The sequence below is a fragment of the Melitaea cinxia genome, chromosome 4 (assembly GCF_905220565.1).
Source record: "Melitaea cinxia chromosome 4, ilMelCinx1.1, whole genome shotgun sequence".
NCBI classification, from domain to species: Eukaryota; Metazoa; Arthropoda; class Insecta; order Lepidoptera; family Nymphalidae; genus Melitaea; species Melitaea cinxia.
In genome coordinates this window covers 8,965,480-8,983,288 of record NC_059397.1, presented here as the reverse complement: position 1 = coordinate 8,983,288, position 17,809 = coordinate 8,965,480, and the positions used below count along the sequence as shown (strand labels likewise).

At 31.2% G+C, this 17,809-nt stretch overlaps 1 protein-coding gene and 1 non-coding gene across 2 annotated transcripts in view; one reads left to right on the top strand and one right to left on the bottom strand.

Annotated features, from left to right (window-relative positions):
- Nucleotides 1-16,239, bottom strand: part of LOC123670327 (vascular endothelial growth factor receptor 1) — a 28,390-nt gene extending 12,151 nt beyond the window's left edge. Inside the window, exons 1-10 of the mRNA XM_045603827.1 lie at nucleotides 15,712-16,239; nucleotides 7,397-7,744; nucleotides 7,188-7,300; nucleotides 6,622-6,778; nucleotides 3,970-4,138; nucleotides 2,862-3,040; nucleotides 2,625-2,773; nucleotides 1,347-1,632; nucleotides 1,121-1,264; nucleotides 80-204 (exon numbers count right to left, since the gene is read on the bottom strand). Of these exons, the coding sequence (XP_045459783.1) occupies nucleotides 80-204; nucleotides 1,121-1,264; nucleotides 1,347-1,632; nucleotides 2,625-2,773; nucleotides 2,862-3,040; nucleotides 3,970-4,138; nucleotides 6,622-6,778; nucleotides 7,188-7,300; nucleotides 7,397-7,744; nucleotides 15,712-15,808 (1,767 nt within the window). The 5' untranslated portion in view covers nucleotides 15,809-16,239. The remainder of the gene's footprint in view (nucleotides 1-79; nucleotides 205-1,120; nucleotides 1,265-1,346; nucleotides 1,633-2,624; nucleotides 2,774-2,861; nucleotides 3,041-3,969; nucleotides 4,139-6,621; nucleotides 6,779-7,187; nucleotides 7,301-7,396; nucleotides 7,745-15,711) is intronic.
- On the top strand, nucleotides 1,772-1,890 carry LOC123653349. Its single transcript, XR_006743073.1, has one exon. It is a non-coding gene; the product is annotated as a 5S ribosomal RNA (ribosomal RNA).
- Nucleotides 16,240-17,809: the final 1,570 nt, after the last annotated feature.

The following is a 17,809-nucleotide window of genomic DNA, read 5'->3' as shown; positions in this document are numbered from 1 at the left end:
AACGTGTATACGTTAATATTTTGTAAGTCCATTACACAAAATAAATTTATAATCTATATTAATAATGTTTTTTTTTTACCCTAAGCCAATAAATGATAGGTGGAGGAACGGCATTAGCTTTACAAGTAATCGAAAACGGTTCATAAGGAATTACTTCGCCATCTTCATCTTTTTCCGGTTCTGTTATTATAGGCAGGCGTGTTGCTAAAAACGAAAAAACAGTTTGACAATAGTTATTATGAAAGAAACGCGTATGGTGTAAAGCATCTTTTCGTAAAACAGGCTGATTTAAAATCGGATTAAGGTAAAATAAAAAATGCCCCATAACATATAATCATCACATTTTATAAAAAGTAAGTATTGATATGTAAAATAAATTGAGACAATATTCTGGAAAAAGTAGTTTTACTCTGGGCTAAGATCTAGACTAGGTAAAACCGAATTAGAAAAACCGAATATGGGGTTTTTGGGTGTGGAGGGTGGAGGGTGTAGGGGAATCTATACAAGGTAACACTGTCACACCTCAAAACCCCATGGTTATGGAGATATCCATGGTTAAAGTTTTGAGGTTATAAGAAGAATTTAAAGCTATTATAATACCTTTGAGCTCGTACTGTTTGCATTGTGTGACAAAACGCGTCAGACATAATATTCTAATAAAATTGTCCACGTGGTCTTGGTCTGTCCTACCCCTAGAGTGTTTTTTTTTGTGCCGCGGAGGCGCGGAGGGAGGGCAGCCCTCAAGCGTTCCTCTAACTTTCGAAATTCTTCTTCTAACCTCAAAACTTTAACCATGGATATCTCCATAACCATGGGGTTCTGAGGTGTGACAGTGGTACCAGGGGTAGCGTTCCCCACCCTCTCCCCCCCCTTGCCCCCACGGTCCCGAAATTCGGTTTTACCTAATCTAAAGCTTTACCTTACTCTGTTCGTGTAAAAACTTATATTTTTAAAAAAGAAAGCTATCACAACTATTTTACTCTATAATTAATGACAAATTATTATTATTATAATTTTTGTCGCTAAATGTTTTAATGGCTTTCTGGTGGATATTGAGGTTAACAGCGTTTTGCCCACTATTTGGACTTGTCAAGCAATATGTGTATTTTTAATGACCCACCTGCGACCGCGAAGTATAAAGTTTGGCTTTCATTTGAACTATCATATTTTTCACCAAAACAAGTGTAGTTTCCAGAATCTTCGAGTGATATTTTATCAATTTCCAATTTTGAAATTAAAGAAAAGGGAGAACTTTTATTGGTAACTGCCACAGAACAAAGAGAAACTTTAATAACCCTTAAAAATTATGCAGTGAATATATATGTAAAAATCATATGCAAATATACCATTGTAACCTCTTGACTTGTTATCTTCTCTTATCCATCTAACACTTTCAAAATTATACTTTGAAGCATAACATTCCACACTAACATATTGTCCTTCGGAAAACCAAGTGTTATCAGCGTCTTTTACTCCAAATCCACCGGATACCTCATACACGAGGAAATTTCTCGTGACAGAATAACTACCTTCAGAATTATACGCATAACAAGTGATATTTCCAGAATTGTATACAGGTATTTTCAGCTGTGAAGATACTTTTATCAGCGACTCTGTTCTTGTATCATTTGCCTAAATAACAATGAAACGACATATTATTATTGATTACTTACAAACTAAAGCAAAAATATACTATTGTTTGAAGTGAAACTTCTTTAGACGCATGAGGGGTAAAATTTTTACGGATCAAACGCGTCACGCGTCACTATTTTTAAACGTCCCTACCACGTTGAATACACCGGTTCTCGTCCGATCCCCGAAGTTAAGCAACGTCGGGCGCGGTCAGTACTTTGATGGGTGACCGCCTGGGAACACCGCGTGATGTTTGTTTTTTTTTCAATTTATTTTTTTAATTAGTTTTTTTTTTAATTATTTGCCAAAAAAGACTTCTTCACTTCTGACATGTGTACTATACACGCACGCAATTTTTCTTTTTCTTTTAACTGACATTTAATGTAAAAAACTTAGTACTAAATAGTAGTTTCTTAAATAGTAGTTTCTTAAAACTTGAATTAATTATAATAAAATTTATATAACGGAGGAGGAACAATTTCAGTGTTTTTTTTTTAAAGCTTGACGCCAGCATGTCTCTCGTCACTTGGGGTTTCTTTGTTGACGCTCATCATCATCATAGAAATAAAAATCCAAACTAACAGATACGCGCTGTTCATTGTCTGAAGTCTGAATACTAACTGAGTTTTGCCATATTAAGTATTGAAATACTTGAATAAATCAAATGTGAATTAAAATTTGATGTTTAAAACAAAAAGTATTTATTGGTTTTTGCATTGTAATGATCAATCAACAGCTTATGGAGTAATTAAATAAAAACAATAAAATTATTAAACAGAATTATTTCAATTGATGAACTATTGTTATTGCGCCGACATATAGGTATAGGTATTTTTGATTATCAACAAGAGTTTCAAAATAAAACTTAGATTAATCGAAACTTAACCAATGGCTTTATCATGATGCTTACACAGCGGCAAACCTTTATTATTTATTACTGAAAATAGCAGACTTGATTATTAAAACGTATATATAAATCAATAACACATTACCAGATAAGATTCTTCCTCGCCATTTTCACTAGTAAATATCCATTTTATACTCGGCAAAGGATACGCGATTGCATCACACTTCAGTGATGCATACGAACCTAGCAGAAACGCTTTATCGGCTTCTGAACCAAATTTAATAATTGGTCTACCTACAATTAAAATTTCTGACATTAAGTAGAACAACAACATATTAAATTTTTATAATATATATTTCTTCACAATCTTGTAATACATTACCTGCCACTTTTACATCATATGTAAAATTATCAGTGTCGTACTGATTGCTACCAACTAAGGTGTAGTTTGCAGTGTCAAAAACAGTCAGATTATTTATAGTTAGATAGATACCACTAAAGTTTTGTAATATACGTTTGGTATATTTTTTCGAATCCTCTAACTTTTTACCATCACGAAAACTGAAAATTTTGAAATACATCAGCTATTATTATAATATTAACTGACGTAGGGCCCAGCAGGAAATATCCTGCTCAAAATCTGGAGCAGCCCGACTGGGGTAGTATCTTGACCTTACGGAAGATCGCAGCTAAATAACACTGCTTTCAAGCTGTGTTGTCTTCCTATGGTAAGTAAGGTGACCAAAGCTCCTGAGGAGGATTGGGGATAAAGTCGGCAACGTGATTACGATGCTTCTGGTGTCTCGACGCCACGGCAACCGCTTGACATCAGGTGAGCCCTACGCTAGGGTATGGTGATCTTTACAACTTATTTGTGTCAGGTTAAATGACTATTCAATTAATTTATTAGTTAGGTATACTTACAAAGCAAATGTTGGCGTAGGATAGGCGTTTACTTTAAAGTATAAGCGAAATGAGGTTTTATTATGTAGTACGATTGATTGCGGTTGAACTGACTTTGTTATATTTACATATCCTTTTTCACCTTTAAAAATATGAAGCAAAATTATTTACCGTCATTATTTATTATTTACGAATACAACTACAAATTTACAATTAGAAATAATGTTTACATTGCTTATCATTTTTACCAAACTTACCTACGTAAATTTTTTCAAAGGTCACTGAACTTTGATTTATATGATTTATTGACGTACACGTATATTTCGATTGATCAGCTTTAGACGCATTTGTTATTGTAATGCTTTTGTATAAAGTATTTCCAGTTATATTTTGTTCATTTGAATCAATTATAATATTTGACTTATTCTAAAAATCAAAACAATTACATTTACATATTTATAATTAGAAAGATTTTGAGTTCATTAATTAATTAATAAATTTCATTGATGTATGTTAAGAATTGTTTATCTTGACGAAAGTGTTAAAATTGAATAAAAAAGGAAATGTAACATTTATAGAAACGATACTTGGAAGTAGCAAAACTAACCTCTAGGACCATTTGGTCCGCGCTCCATGTTAATTTGACTGCTGAATTCGTTTTATACGCAACAGTGCAATTAAGCGAAAAGGTTTCGCCCTTTATGAAAAAGACGTCACTTCCGTTGATGGCTGGCTTTGGCGGATCTATGTTCGTGTCTATAAACAAAAAAAAAAAACAGTTAAATTAGTTAATATATGTCTTTAAATGGTTTTTATTTGTCTTTACGCCCTTCCAATTATTTATAAATAAAAATTAAAAATAAAATTGCTTACTATCAAGATAACTAATTTTAAAAAAAGTATTTTCGAGATTGCCTTTTAATACTGCACGTTCGTATTATTATTTAAAAAAAAAAACATAAAATCGCATTGTGTTTCTATATGTACTTCGTAACATTTTTATAAAATACACGTTTGTTAAATATGTTTTACACATAGGTACGTAATACCAAAACATTTGATAAATTTTAGACTGATTTAAATAACGTAAATGAGCTGTATATTTACAATAGCAATGATTAGATAATTATCTAAAAAAGTATAATTGTACTTTACATTTTGTGATAATTGAGATGATTGTGTTGCTATTGTATTTTTAATAACGTTCACACAATACAAATATCAAATTAATATAATTATAGTTTTAATTTTTAAAGACTAAAAAACAAAACAACAAAAAAGAGACGATGTTTATTCAGCTAACTATTAAAAATAAAAGATAAATAGTGTATCGTTTTAACTTCGATTAAAAACATGTTCTACTAATTTCCAAATTAATATAAGCCTTCTTTAGTTCATTTTGTTGTTTTATATACCTAACATTCATACAAAATGAGTTGAATAAGTGTTTTTTTTTTAATGTTGAATTTATTAATAATGATTTGACTACATTAAGTTAAAACTAACATTGCAATTTCATGATAAATAGTACTACATACTTCAAACATATTTTAACATAATTATATACTTATCTATTTACTACTAACAACATAGAATAAATAAATGATTTCGTGCAGTATTTCTTGTAACCCATGGTTTTACATCTATGTCTAACATGTAAAAAAAGTTTATATTAACAGTAATTCCGTACATAATGAAATTTAAATTTGTTCAAACAATAAGTTCCTGTCTTAGGTTAATAACAATACAAGAATCAAAACTTAGAATTAAATTTCAGTTAATATATATATGAATATATACGATCGGCCAAGAAAGTGGTGTATCAGTTTTAATTTAGTTTCCTTGTCATCGAAAATTACAACAAGGTTCGTTATCAAAAGATATTGCTGAAAGAGACATAATTATGACGTAAACTTAACTGATAAGTATTCTTACGTCATTCTTATACATGACATTTTAAATTCTATTAGTTATAAATAATATCGTTGTCAATAATCAGATAAAGACGGCAATAGAAATTGTCAGATCGATCTGCAAGTGAAACTTATGTTTATCACCTATGAATCTGCAAGCGGTATTCAACCTTAGTGTGGTACACCACTTTTTGGCCAAAGGTACATACATATATATATATAACGTTCATAGTCTATTCTATTTCTTTCTAATATGTACGGAACAAATCTGCGATGCAAATGACGCCCTTGTCGCACTAGTATTTAATTGAATTTTAATTAAAATACAACTTTGAATGTAATAGGACTTCTTGCCGCGTGTTGTAATTTGAAAAATATTTTCAATTTCTAAAACCGATAACACTCATTGTTTTATTCTTTTACACGTTTTTTTTTTGTGTAATTTCGATTCGAAAATTCGAATGAAAGGCACCTTTTACGTGTATCCATCCGTGCCAAGATAGACAATGTTGTTATGAATAGCATATCATATGTAAACTAAATTTAATCACTGAACGCACTGTTCATTCTCCATTAGTGCTCATTATTCCTTATTCAATATACTAGTGCAATACGGGTATAATATAATAAAATATTTACCAAATGTGTTAATTAAAAAAAAACATATACATATAAATATTTTTGATACGATAACAAAAAGGTTAAAATTGTTATATATTAGTAAATTAGTTTTAATATAAGTATTTAGTGTCTGTGCACAAAGACCATACAGAGCAACACACCAAATAAGAATAGAAATAAAGGATAGAAGCAGGAAGCCGATACGTGTAAAGGATTAAGATCGGTTTAACACTGAATGAAACCATCACACCACGCTACCTCGTTATGTGACATCAAGATTCCAACACTATCTACTTACAACTTGAAGTTTTGCTTTCTGTTAGATTTCCTCGACGTCCTTTGCAAGTGTAACGATTCGAGTTACGGGATTTTACTAAAAACCCGATCTTGGGTGTAAACGTATAGTTGAATCGTGTCTTGTTGGTCTGCTATTGTTGCATTCGCAATAAATAATGAGTTGTTAGTACGAACATAATATATACTTCGAAAATATGTTTTTCAATTTTATATCGATAATATTTTATTTGTATTTACGTAATATTAGTATTTTAGTATTTTCACATATATAATAAATAAAATTGAAAAACATTGTTCACTATGTTCACCACAAAATAAAAAATTACTCAAGATTAAAAAAAATATGATAAAATTTTGCAGTGAATATAGTACATACTTTAAGAAATCACACATCATCTAATCACCTACATTTATTTAAATAAACGGAGCTTTTTTGTTCCTTTAAGCCTCGTCTCTCAAAGACGCAAGTGAAAATAGATAATGTAACATCCAATAGATTGTTATCGAAGGTAAACCCGATTTTAGGGCTAAAATTGTACACCTGATATTCATTGTCTGCAAATTCCTGAATATTAAGAACGTTGTTATGAAATTATCTTTTAGCAATTAATAAATTAAAGATATACATGCCTTAGTAACGTTATGTTTGGCAGCGTGAAGCGTTAGTTTTATTTTTAAGCTTTTAATGAGACAATCTCAATCTCTAGATACATGCAAATTATGTATTTTTATTTACATTTTATTTATATTTTTTCTCTAATAAAAAATAACCAAAAATTCGCCCATTTTAAATTACGTATTGTTATTATTTAAATTACATATGTTATAAATCATGCATGTCGGAATAAAAGCTGTCTGTGTTGTTTACTCTATTTAAATAAAAATCATTCATAACATTTGCTTGAAGCAATTAACTAATAGAACTTGTTAAACTTTTTTCATTGTACTTCTAGTAATATTCATGACATACAAACCCGAAACAACGTAACATTTACGTCAGGCGTTGTAGGTCTACATTCAATTAATATCGTGCTATCATTTCGCGTTATAATAACCTCTCTCATAGGTGCCAGTAAACTTTTCGTTTCTAAAATATCCACAAGAAATCGTTAATAATTGTAAAATTGCATAAATTATTTTGAACACAATTACAGATTTTTTTGTTTTGTTTTTTTTTTCTTACCATTGACATATATGTAAATATATGAAATATTATTCGTGTTTTCAGGTTCAACCATCATATTTTTTAAAAAGTACGCGTCGTTTACTGATCTATCAAAACAAGCGTAATAGCCAACAGTGAATTTATCAACGTTGTACAGATCGAGGGCGACTTCGAATTCATTTGTATCATTTGAACTGGGCATGTCTCTTAATAACATTTCGAAAGACCCTGTATTCTCTTCCCCGATATCTTGTTGCTTTATTTGAACGGGACGATTCCATTTACAAGACAATGTATAGTTCTGCCCTTCTTTTAAAATTATTTCTTTGTGATTTGGTTTAATAATGGGGCCTCCCGTTACTGTATCTGAAACCATAATTGTGTTTAGTGCTTTGTACATTTGTCTCGGCTTTGTTTTCTGCAATTACAACTATTGGCTTACCATTATGTTGCGAGTATAAATAGATGTCTGAATAAAATTTTTCATAATTTATTTCGTTTATAAAATACTTAATCGATGAGCTATGAACTATGAACTATTATTGTAATTGAGTATGTAACCAGCAATAAACTGCAGTCACCCGATAATGCAACCGCACCTATGCTTCTAATACTTATAAAAGATAAAGAAGCTTTCATGGAAAACTTTTCTCAGCCAATTTGTCAACGTACATGTAATGTCATCTGACTGTTATGCTAACCAAGTAGTTAATCATGTAGAGAAGACAAACATTAACAGCCTTGACAGGGATTAGTTTAGTATTACAGTGTTCCAATCGACGGGAAAATAAATATAACACAGTTAACAAGGGAACATCAGACCAAATGAGCTTATCATGCTAATGGTACATGTAACGCAAGACGATATGTCATGGATATGTATTGAAAACTCTATTAATTAGCTCGTGTTTGGGGTGTGACAAACAAAGGTGTGGTCAGCATTCGGTAAATTAATCCTACCGGTAAGATGGCGATCGAACGGCGTTGACACGAGCTGATAGTAATTGATTGTATCAAACTTTGGAAAAGACACCAATTAACTGATTAGAACCCCGTCGGTTGTCTTGTTAAAGCTTCAAGTACATTGTTATAACAGATTAAGAAATAAAAATATTTAATCACTTTATCGTCAATAAATACAAATAAAGTGTCATAATAGAGATTAAAAACAACATGTAAACATGTGTTATAGGAATGAGAGAAACAACATGTTATAGGAATACTCTAAAATACAATGTTGCAGAACACACGTCTTATGAAAAAATTTACTTGCGCTATATAAAAATAATAAATTATTTATTTTTATAAATTATTTATGTACAACACTGACTGTTGCGCTGGCAGTTGCGGGTTCGATCCCCGCTCACGACAGACATTTGTATTGGTCATATAGATGTTTGTCGTAGTCTAAGCGTTTGTGCTTGTGTATTGTGTGTGTTTCCGGACACAGGAAAAATCCTACTGGGGCCGTTAAGTGTGAAGCGTTTATTAATTTATTTATTTGTTATTGTTATAAAGAAAATTATAAAATAAAACTTTTTTAATTAAATAGAAAATCGTTTAAAAATCGATTTTTATGTTTCTTATAAAGAAGTCCATAAATTATCATTTCATCAAGAAAAATTAATTATTTAAACAAATAATTTTGAATGTGCAATTTACGATAATTGTATTTGGTGATATATTTGTTGAACTTCTCAGTATAATAAAATCGTTGTACGCAGCTGTTGCCCGGATGTCCCCTTTAAGATATCAGAATATACATCCTGTAACTAAAATAATTGTTGAAACGAGACACATCCTTCTATTAGGAGCAATGAAGCGGGAGCTAACATACAATTTTACCTTATTTACTATACTTTAAAATTTTATTTATATGTTTTGCAAATAGTCATTCGTGCATTTTATGTGAATGTAATAGACATTGCACTTTATATCCATAACTAAAGTAACAAAAAGCTAAGAAAAGTAGATATATGGGAGACCAAGGAGATTTGAAATGGAGTTATGTTGATACAGCGCAAAGTACTCGGAATCCGAAAATGCTAGCAAGCTGGTGATTATAACAAATTTGCCACTCTCGCCACCCGCCAGCGACCATAGTAGTCATTTACGAGCCAAATATGCCATTTTCGCCAGAATAAAATATTAGGTCAAAAAATCTATATAAGTTTCTATCCACATAATACTTTTTTACCTATATATTCATCCAAGATTTAAATAGTAAAAAAATATTTGGAAATACTGTGTTGTCTTACGAAGTTCTATCAGCTCAAACTTAATGACAACCGAGTTTTATACGCTAGGAAAGTTGAAACAGTCTGTTTCAACTCACCTTGTTTGCATTTTACTTAGCATTGGCGTTTTGTTTTGCATAAGTGTTTCGTTTTAGATAGTTTTTTTTTTTTTTTGTTCGGACGGTATGCTTAGGATTCAGGATATGCTTATAATAAAAATATTTCAGGAATTGTCAAAATTTTTGTTGACATAGCAGTAAATGCAAAGATGTGAAAGCAGGCATCCCCCTAATACACACGGCAACACTCTTAATAATGATTGTCTTAACCTGATAGTATTTTATACATGCCCATAAATTTGGTTCAATTTAATTACTGTTCTTCTACTTTCAAGAAATCCTCTGTAACTTCTACCACATCCGGTGTATTTTTATCAGAAATATTCAATACCTATCGAAAACAAACCCTTGAAAAGAGCACAAAATGGACAAAAAGTTAAATATGAAAGTCATAATAACGGATATGCCAGTGAAAGACGAATTAACAGCAATTGAATCAAAAAAAAAAAAAAAGTTTAGCTAAGGTGTGTCAAATTTGTGTGTATTTTTATAACAAATCTTTTCTTCTAGGTAATGTATGTTTCAACGCTTCTCCTGAGCACTGTTTCAACTGACCTCACTGAGAGGAGAGTTGAAACAAACTCACCATCGGTATAAAGGAAATAGAAGGGTTTTGTCATAACCCTTTTATGTTTAATCAAACAAGGTTTCATTTAGTATACAACACGTATCATCTATATAACTATCTATAGATGATATATATTAACTATCGTTTATTTTTAAACTTATAGATTTTAATGCAAAAACAGTTTCAGTTAGTCCCTTACTTCTAAAAAAAATTGTTGAAATTTTTCAGCAACTACGGATATTTGTGTAATATGTTTATTTTACCATTTAATTAAAATGATATTAGTGTACATTGTAAAGAATATTTCTATAAATATGGTTTCAAACTTCTGTGCGCCTTAAATTTTGACTCATGTCTGATTAAATAACGGTTAGTGCTCTACTACAGTGAGCCGTAGTGTGATCGTTAATAGATTCATAATTTTCTTTTTTTCTTTCTGAAAAATATCATTAACACCAACTATTTGTTAATATAATGATATATAAATTACCGAAAACGGGTAAAATTTAAATTGCAAAACATATTATGCACAACTTTAATTTGCGTAAAATATCTGATATATGAAAAAATCCACTATAAAATTAGATACCAATGTAATTCAGTACAAAGAAACTTGTGTTTAGACACTGTCTGTGTACATTTACAGGTGTAACAGTTTAGCAAATTCCACGCGATAGCTACCAGTTTTCTGCTGGGAAATGCTAAAGGCTGAAATATGGCTCTACCACTGAAGGAAACTAAAAGACGCGTCAATAAATTTTGCCATCTGCCATTAATGATATTCGTCGGTCACCAAGATGCGTGTTCTAGCCCTAAGGAACAACTGTTCTGCAGATGTAGGATGTGATGTATACTTTTCGTAATTCGATCATAACATTATCCGGTCAAAATCCAGCATATGTATATGTACAGATTCAGAGTGAGTGAGATTTTATTAACTAAAATATGTCAACATAGTGTGATATTGAACTCGGTAGATATATTATTAAATTTTTCAGTCATGTTTATTTTGTTAAAATTAACTCAACATTGTTGTGTAATAACTGCTTTAGAAAATTACTCTACCAGCGTTATAAAATATTTGTATTATTAAAAAAGGGTCTTAATACCTATTCGACCTACATAGCCAAGCCTTAAAATATGTAGTATATTATATAGTACAAAAAAGTTGCTGCATGTCTCGCACTTGGGTTGACTTTATCAGTAATATTTACATAGAGTTAGTGTAAATTTAACATACGTAAGGACCATTAAGTGTTTGTGAACTATATTTACTTTATTTCAAAATTTCATTTGTTGTACAGTATTGAAACATTTGTAATAATACTGTAGATGACCATAAGTTTAACTAGAAGACACTGAACAGAAACACTTTTAAGAAAGCCTCAGCCTGTAATATCCCCCTGCCACATGGATAGGCCTCTTTCCCTGTGTAAGCTAAGGATCAGAGCTTAATCCACAACGCTGCTTCAATGTAGATTGGCGGATATATTTCCTACTATGAGTATGTAACGATCGCTACCAGGTGTACATGATAACAACCGAGACCAACAGCTTAAAGGCACGGTGGGGAGACCCACAAGAACAAACAACCAGACCGCAAATAAAATTTTGTATAAGCACAAATTTCCACTCCAAGCGAGGATTGAACCCGCGACCATCGGTGAACTATTGTGGAATAATTACTACGATTTTACGCAAAAATCTTACTAAACTGATAAATTTGAAGGTTATTGGAGTGGTTTTAGTTACAGTTAGATCACCACACTTCTGGACTTAGTCTGAAAGTATGACATAGACTATTACTGCTCCACTCCTACTAGTTGAAGCGTGACATTTTACAGCCATCCTCCATAAACAGGTTACATAACGCAAAAAGCTTTCTCTAATCCAAATAACATTTGATAAAATATTTTAGAATGTTTAAAAAATAGACAAAAAGTCTTTGGCATATACAATATAATAGTGAATATAGATTTATTTATGTATAAAAAATATTTACGTCATTCCCTCATCACAAAATACCAAAAACAAAGGGGAAAAGTTTTTTCGTATTTTCTATTAAAAAGTTGCCGTAAAATTTTTTAGTTGTATTGTTTGTAAGTAGCTGGTTTTAATACCATGAAAAGGTGACATTTTAAAAATTAAATTAAAAAGTAAAAAAATAATTTCTCCCCACTTTTCATTTGTTTTTCTGTCAAATTTTTGTGTATTTTTATAACAAATCTTTTCTTCTAGGTAATGTATGTTTCAACGCTTCTCCTGAGCACTATTTCAACTGACCTCACTGAAAGGAGAGTTGAAACAAACTCACCATCGGTATAAAGGAAATAGAAGGGTTTTGTCATAACCCTTTTATGGTTAATCAAACAAAGTTTCATTTAGTATACAACACGTATCATCTATATAACTGTAGTACTATATGTAGCTGGTTTTAATACCATGAAAAGTTTTCATTTGTTTTTCTGTCAAAGATGCATTTCACTCTGGTTGGCCAGTTACGAATAAACGTAACGACATTTTTGATAATTTTTTTTAGGACATAATTTTTTAAAAGCCTACCCAAAATGACCTATAGTAGAGGACTCGTTGATTCATTTTGGTAAAATTTTTGTTGTATTTACTGTAACTTTATTTTAATTACTAATTCTTTCATGCCTTTCCACAGATGAACAATGCAAATATGCATACTAGACAACTAACTTTAATTTGATTCAATCTGTAACATCCCACTACTTCGCATAAGCCTCTTTCTCCATGTAGGAGATCTTTTTATTAAACTAAAATTTGTTTAAGGAACAGTAACAAAGTGTAATATAAATGTTTTAACAGAACCTCTTTTTAGGCTTTTAACGAATTTTAACACTTAGGCCGTTACAAAACTGAAACAATTATAAAATTGGGAATATATTGCACATTGAACACTGCATTAATATTCTAAAATCCTAAATAGTTAAATTTTATCGATAAGTACTAAATGTTGTTTGGAATTCGTACCAAGGTACAACCTTGAAACGGTCACCGTTTTCTAGTCACAAAAACAAAATATGCTTCTTGTTGATCAATTGCGTATTATTTACGACAGCCAATCTAAAATATTCTTGTCATTGTTAAATATTTAAAAAAGATACCTGCCTAGGGTTAGGGTTAGGGGTAGGGTAGTTTATATAATTATTTGTAAGATCATATACCTATGTGACAGAAAAAATATCCCGTAAATATAAAATGTACCGGATCGCTGTCTGTACATAGAAGATATATTATAAGAAAAAATATTATTAGGACCTTTATCAACGCAAATAGCACCCAAAACAATGATTGTTAGAATTTTTGTCTGTTGGTCTGTACATTTGTGTACGCTAATCTCAGAAACGGCTTATCCAATGTGGTTTTCATTAATATATTGTGGTAAGCTTCACTTAACGTGTATCCTTTCATGTCAATCGGTTCAAAAATAAAAAAGCTATGCCTATTTAAAGAATCACGTTGAACATGTAAATACCCAAACGACGGTGCTTATAATATCCAAAATAAACACCCAAAAAATGCTGTCAAAAGTCAATATTCCACGCGGACGAACTCCTAGGCACAGCTAGTAATCTATAAAATATTAATAACAACGATTGATTTTTCTTAATTTCTAGAAGTAGGTATATATTTATATCGATGTAAATATGAATCACTATATGGAAGTGATTCGCGTTTTCATAATATTATTAGATGCTGCATGTGAGTCATAGCAATGTGACATACTCTCAGAGCCCTTGGCGCGGACCAAAAGAGTAAAATATTTACGATCTCAGAAACTATGAGTCAACTTCATTCAATAATTTACAGTTTACAAATTGGCATTTATTTATGTAACGTTAAGAATGAGAAAAAATCTATATGAATATTATAAAGTTAAAAAGTATGTTCGTTTAAGCACGCTAATCTCAGGAACTAATGTTCGAATTGAAAAATCATTTTTGTGTTCCCTACTTACCGTGGAAGACTTTAGGATATTTTATCCCCAAATTAATCGCGGGGTACTGCTAGTAATAAATAATTTGTAAAAATATATGTATTCTATTCAATTGTCGCGTCGTGGAACGGCCACTTATTTTAAGCCAATATTTGAAAGGTAGCTTAATCTACATAAATTTTTTAATATTCCCTAAATTAATTCGTCTTATGAATGTTATATAATTAAAGGTTTTACGTTGGCGACCCAACAGTAAGTCTACGGATAATTTATTCCTAGGATGGCATCTATGAAAAATGTTTATAGATTAAATCAATTTTTTTTATTTAAGTAGGTATATTTTTTATAAAAAGCTATTTAAAACCTTTCGTTTGATGTAATAATATGGCGTTTTTATATGATAGATTAGGTCATAATGAAATTCTATATTAGTTTCTTGATAAATTTAAAAATATTGTTAAATTTATCTTTTATCGAAATAAGAGTAAAAATTATAAAATTTACTTCAGTGAGTCGAGATAGTCGACGATAATATTTTGATAAGTTAGTAGCGTTCTTCGAGATTGGCTTATTACACGCATCATTAGTTACACTATTCATTCCATCTCAGCATACTTTATTTATATTAAATTAGTTACTAACATTAAATAACCTACAAAGCCCACCTTTTTTTCCTGAAAGCAATGCAGCGCTAACGACATGTGTTCGCCATTATGTATATTATTATGATTAATATCAATAACAAGCATTTATTTTTAAGAAATTAGTCACTCAAAGTAATTACAGACTACAAGGATATTAAAAAAGCATTGTCATGCTTTTTAAATTATTTAAGAAGAACCTAACAGGTTAGTCAAAACCGCTTCAATATTTATCGTAAAAAAGTATAAATAACAAATGAAAGTCATCTAATATAATAATTTACCTCGGTAACGTCTGTTGTATAACAAAAGTTTAATCATGCTATTATTAAACTACAATGGTATGTTAGCTACACCCACAAAACGTTGCTAATGGACTTTTATCATTATTTTTTTCAGCAAATTAACAAAAAGATGTTTATCTATTATTATAAATATAGACATCTAACTGAAGATTGTTTTTTGTTATAAATGCAGGAATCATCTTATTTTACTGTATTTTTTACATAATTGTTAAATAAATGAATACCTACATGTTGGAATAAGAAAAAATATTTAGTTTAAAACCCTGACAAATTTTGCATATGGATCGTATAATATCCATATTTACTACGTTTGCATATTGTTTCACGTTTGTGCATACATACTCAATAACAATTGAAACGGCTTTGGGTTAATCACTAATAACTGAACAAGGTGCAGCGAGAAACCGAAACATATCTTAAGGTAGTAGAGACAAAGTAATTGGTCATAGAGTTAGTGTGGTACAGGTTATCTAAATGTTTAAAATAAAAGTTCTCAAACCTGCTATCGTTGGATTGCTATATGCCGTAACGTTCGAGCATATTACCATGATTCCGGCTGTTACTATTAATAAGTGCCAGCTCCAGGTGCTACGCATTTTGATATTTTTTTTATAAAAATAAAATTAAAAATTTTACGTAAAGCATTGGCTTCCATGCATTTGTTATTGTAAAAACCGTGTTCCATTCATATGGAGCCGATTAGTCGTATCTATTTTAGTCAACGAATCTATCGCAGTTTGAAAGCAGACATCCTATCTCAATCACAGTCGATGAAAACACTTAAAAACTTTACAAACACCGTGTCACTTTGCATTAACTTGTGCACTGTAAACTGTCATATTAATGATTCACATTTTTAAAATTTGTACTGACACTGATTTAACAATTCCTCGATACAAAAAATTACAAAAAAGTACTGTTAGGTTACGTTAAAAGTGTTAAATGCTGTTTAACGCGGCACGTGACGGATAAAACGGCAATGCAGTCCGCCTCGCGGCGTCTACTCTGACGGAATGTACGAACTACAATCATCCATACTCCATACACACACGACCAGGCCCTGACTTACGCGCCCGCGACCGTCACTACTCCTCGCCACCAAACGAAGATAACACCATACCGGTTCTCATACAACGAAACGAGACAACACTAGTCAAAATTTATTACTTATCAAACATAACACAGCAGTACACACTATACAGTATTGTTCTCAGTTGCAATAATTTGTAAAATTGTACGTTCCTATGGTAATTGTTTAATTTCAATGGCCCCAGCATATTGATTGAGTAACGTAGTGCTCATAAACTAATACATTATTGTTTCGTAATGTCCATATTTAAATACATTTTATGACACTTTTGAATGAAAACAATTTTTAGTAAAGATTTGTTTTTAACCGACTTCCAAAAAAGGAGAAGGTTCTCAATTCGACTGTATTTTTTTTTTTATGTATGTTACATCAGAACTTTTGACTGGGTGGAGTGATTTCGACAAATTTTCTTTTAATCTAAAGGTGACGTGTGCCAATTGGTCCCATTTAAATTTATTTGAGATCTAACAACTACTTTTCGAGTTATACCTAATAATGCGTTTTTACTTGACCCTTTTTTCGTCGACCGTCGTTTCGTCGTTTCGTCGTCGTATTATATCACATAACTTTCTACTGGATGTACCGATTTTGATAATTCTTTTTTTTTTGGAAAGGAGATATCTCAAGTTTAGTGCCATGATAAGGAAACCAGAATCTGATGATGGGATCCCAGAGAAATTGATGGAAATTCTTGAAAATCCGCAATAACTTTTTACTGGGTGTACCGATTTTAATAATTTTTAATTTAATCGAAAGCTGATATTTGTCATATGGTCACATATAAATTTTACTAGCTGTGCCCGCGGCTTCGCCCGCGTTGAAATCAGTGTTTCACAAAGTTTTACCAGCAAACTTCCAGTGAAACTTTCATCAAAATCGGCTTAGTCATTCCGTAAACCTTCCTCTTGAAGCACTCTCTCCATTGGTGAAACCGCATGAAAATCCGTTCAGTAGATTTAGAGGGAATCAACCACATACGCTTTTGGGGACTTTGTTTTATAATACACTAACTGTTGCCCGCGACTACGCTCGCGTGGTTATGAAGATATGCATTACTATTGAGATATTTAACGCAAACTTTTTTTTATTTCAGTCACTTGAAATGCTTATCACACTGAGTAACTTTTTAAAAGGCACAATTTAGTATAATTTAATAGTTATTTTTATAAAACTTCTCTATACACCACATTTTTAGCTTTATTTTCAGGCTGCAGTGTAAATAACCTATAAGGCGAACTTATAGCTGCTGTTTATGTTTCGTACAAACTATAACCCCCAATTAAACCCTCTTAGCGCTGGAATATCGCAAAATCCGTTCTTAGCGGACGTCTACTTACTATAATCTACCTACCTACCAAATTTCATCTTTGTCCATCCTGGATGGATTAAAAACCACTGGATGGTCCCAGCGGTTTTTGAGTTCTCGTGATGAGTGAGTCAATGACCTTTCTCTTTTATATATATAGATTACGATACATTATTTGAACACCTTCTCATCATTTATAAA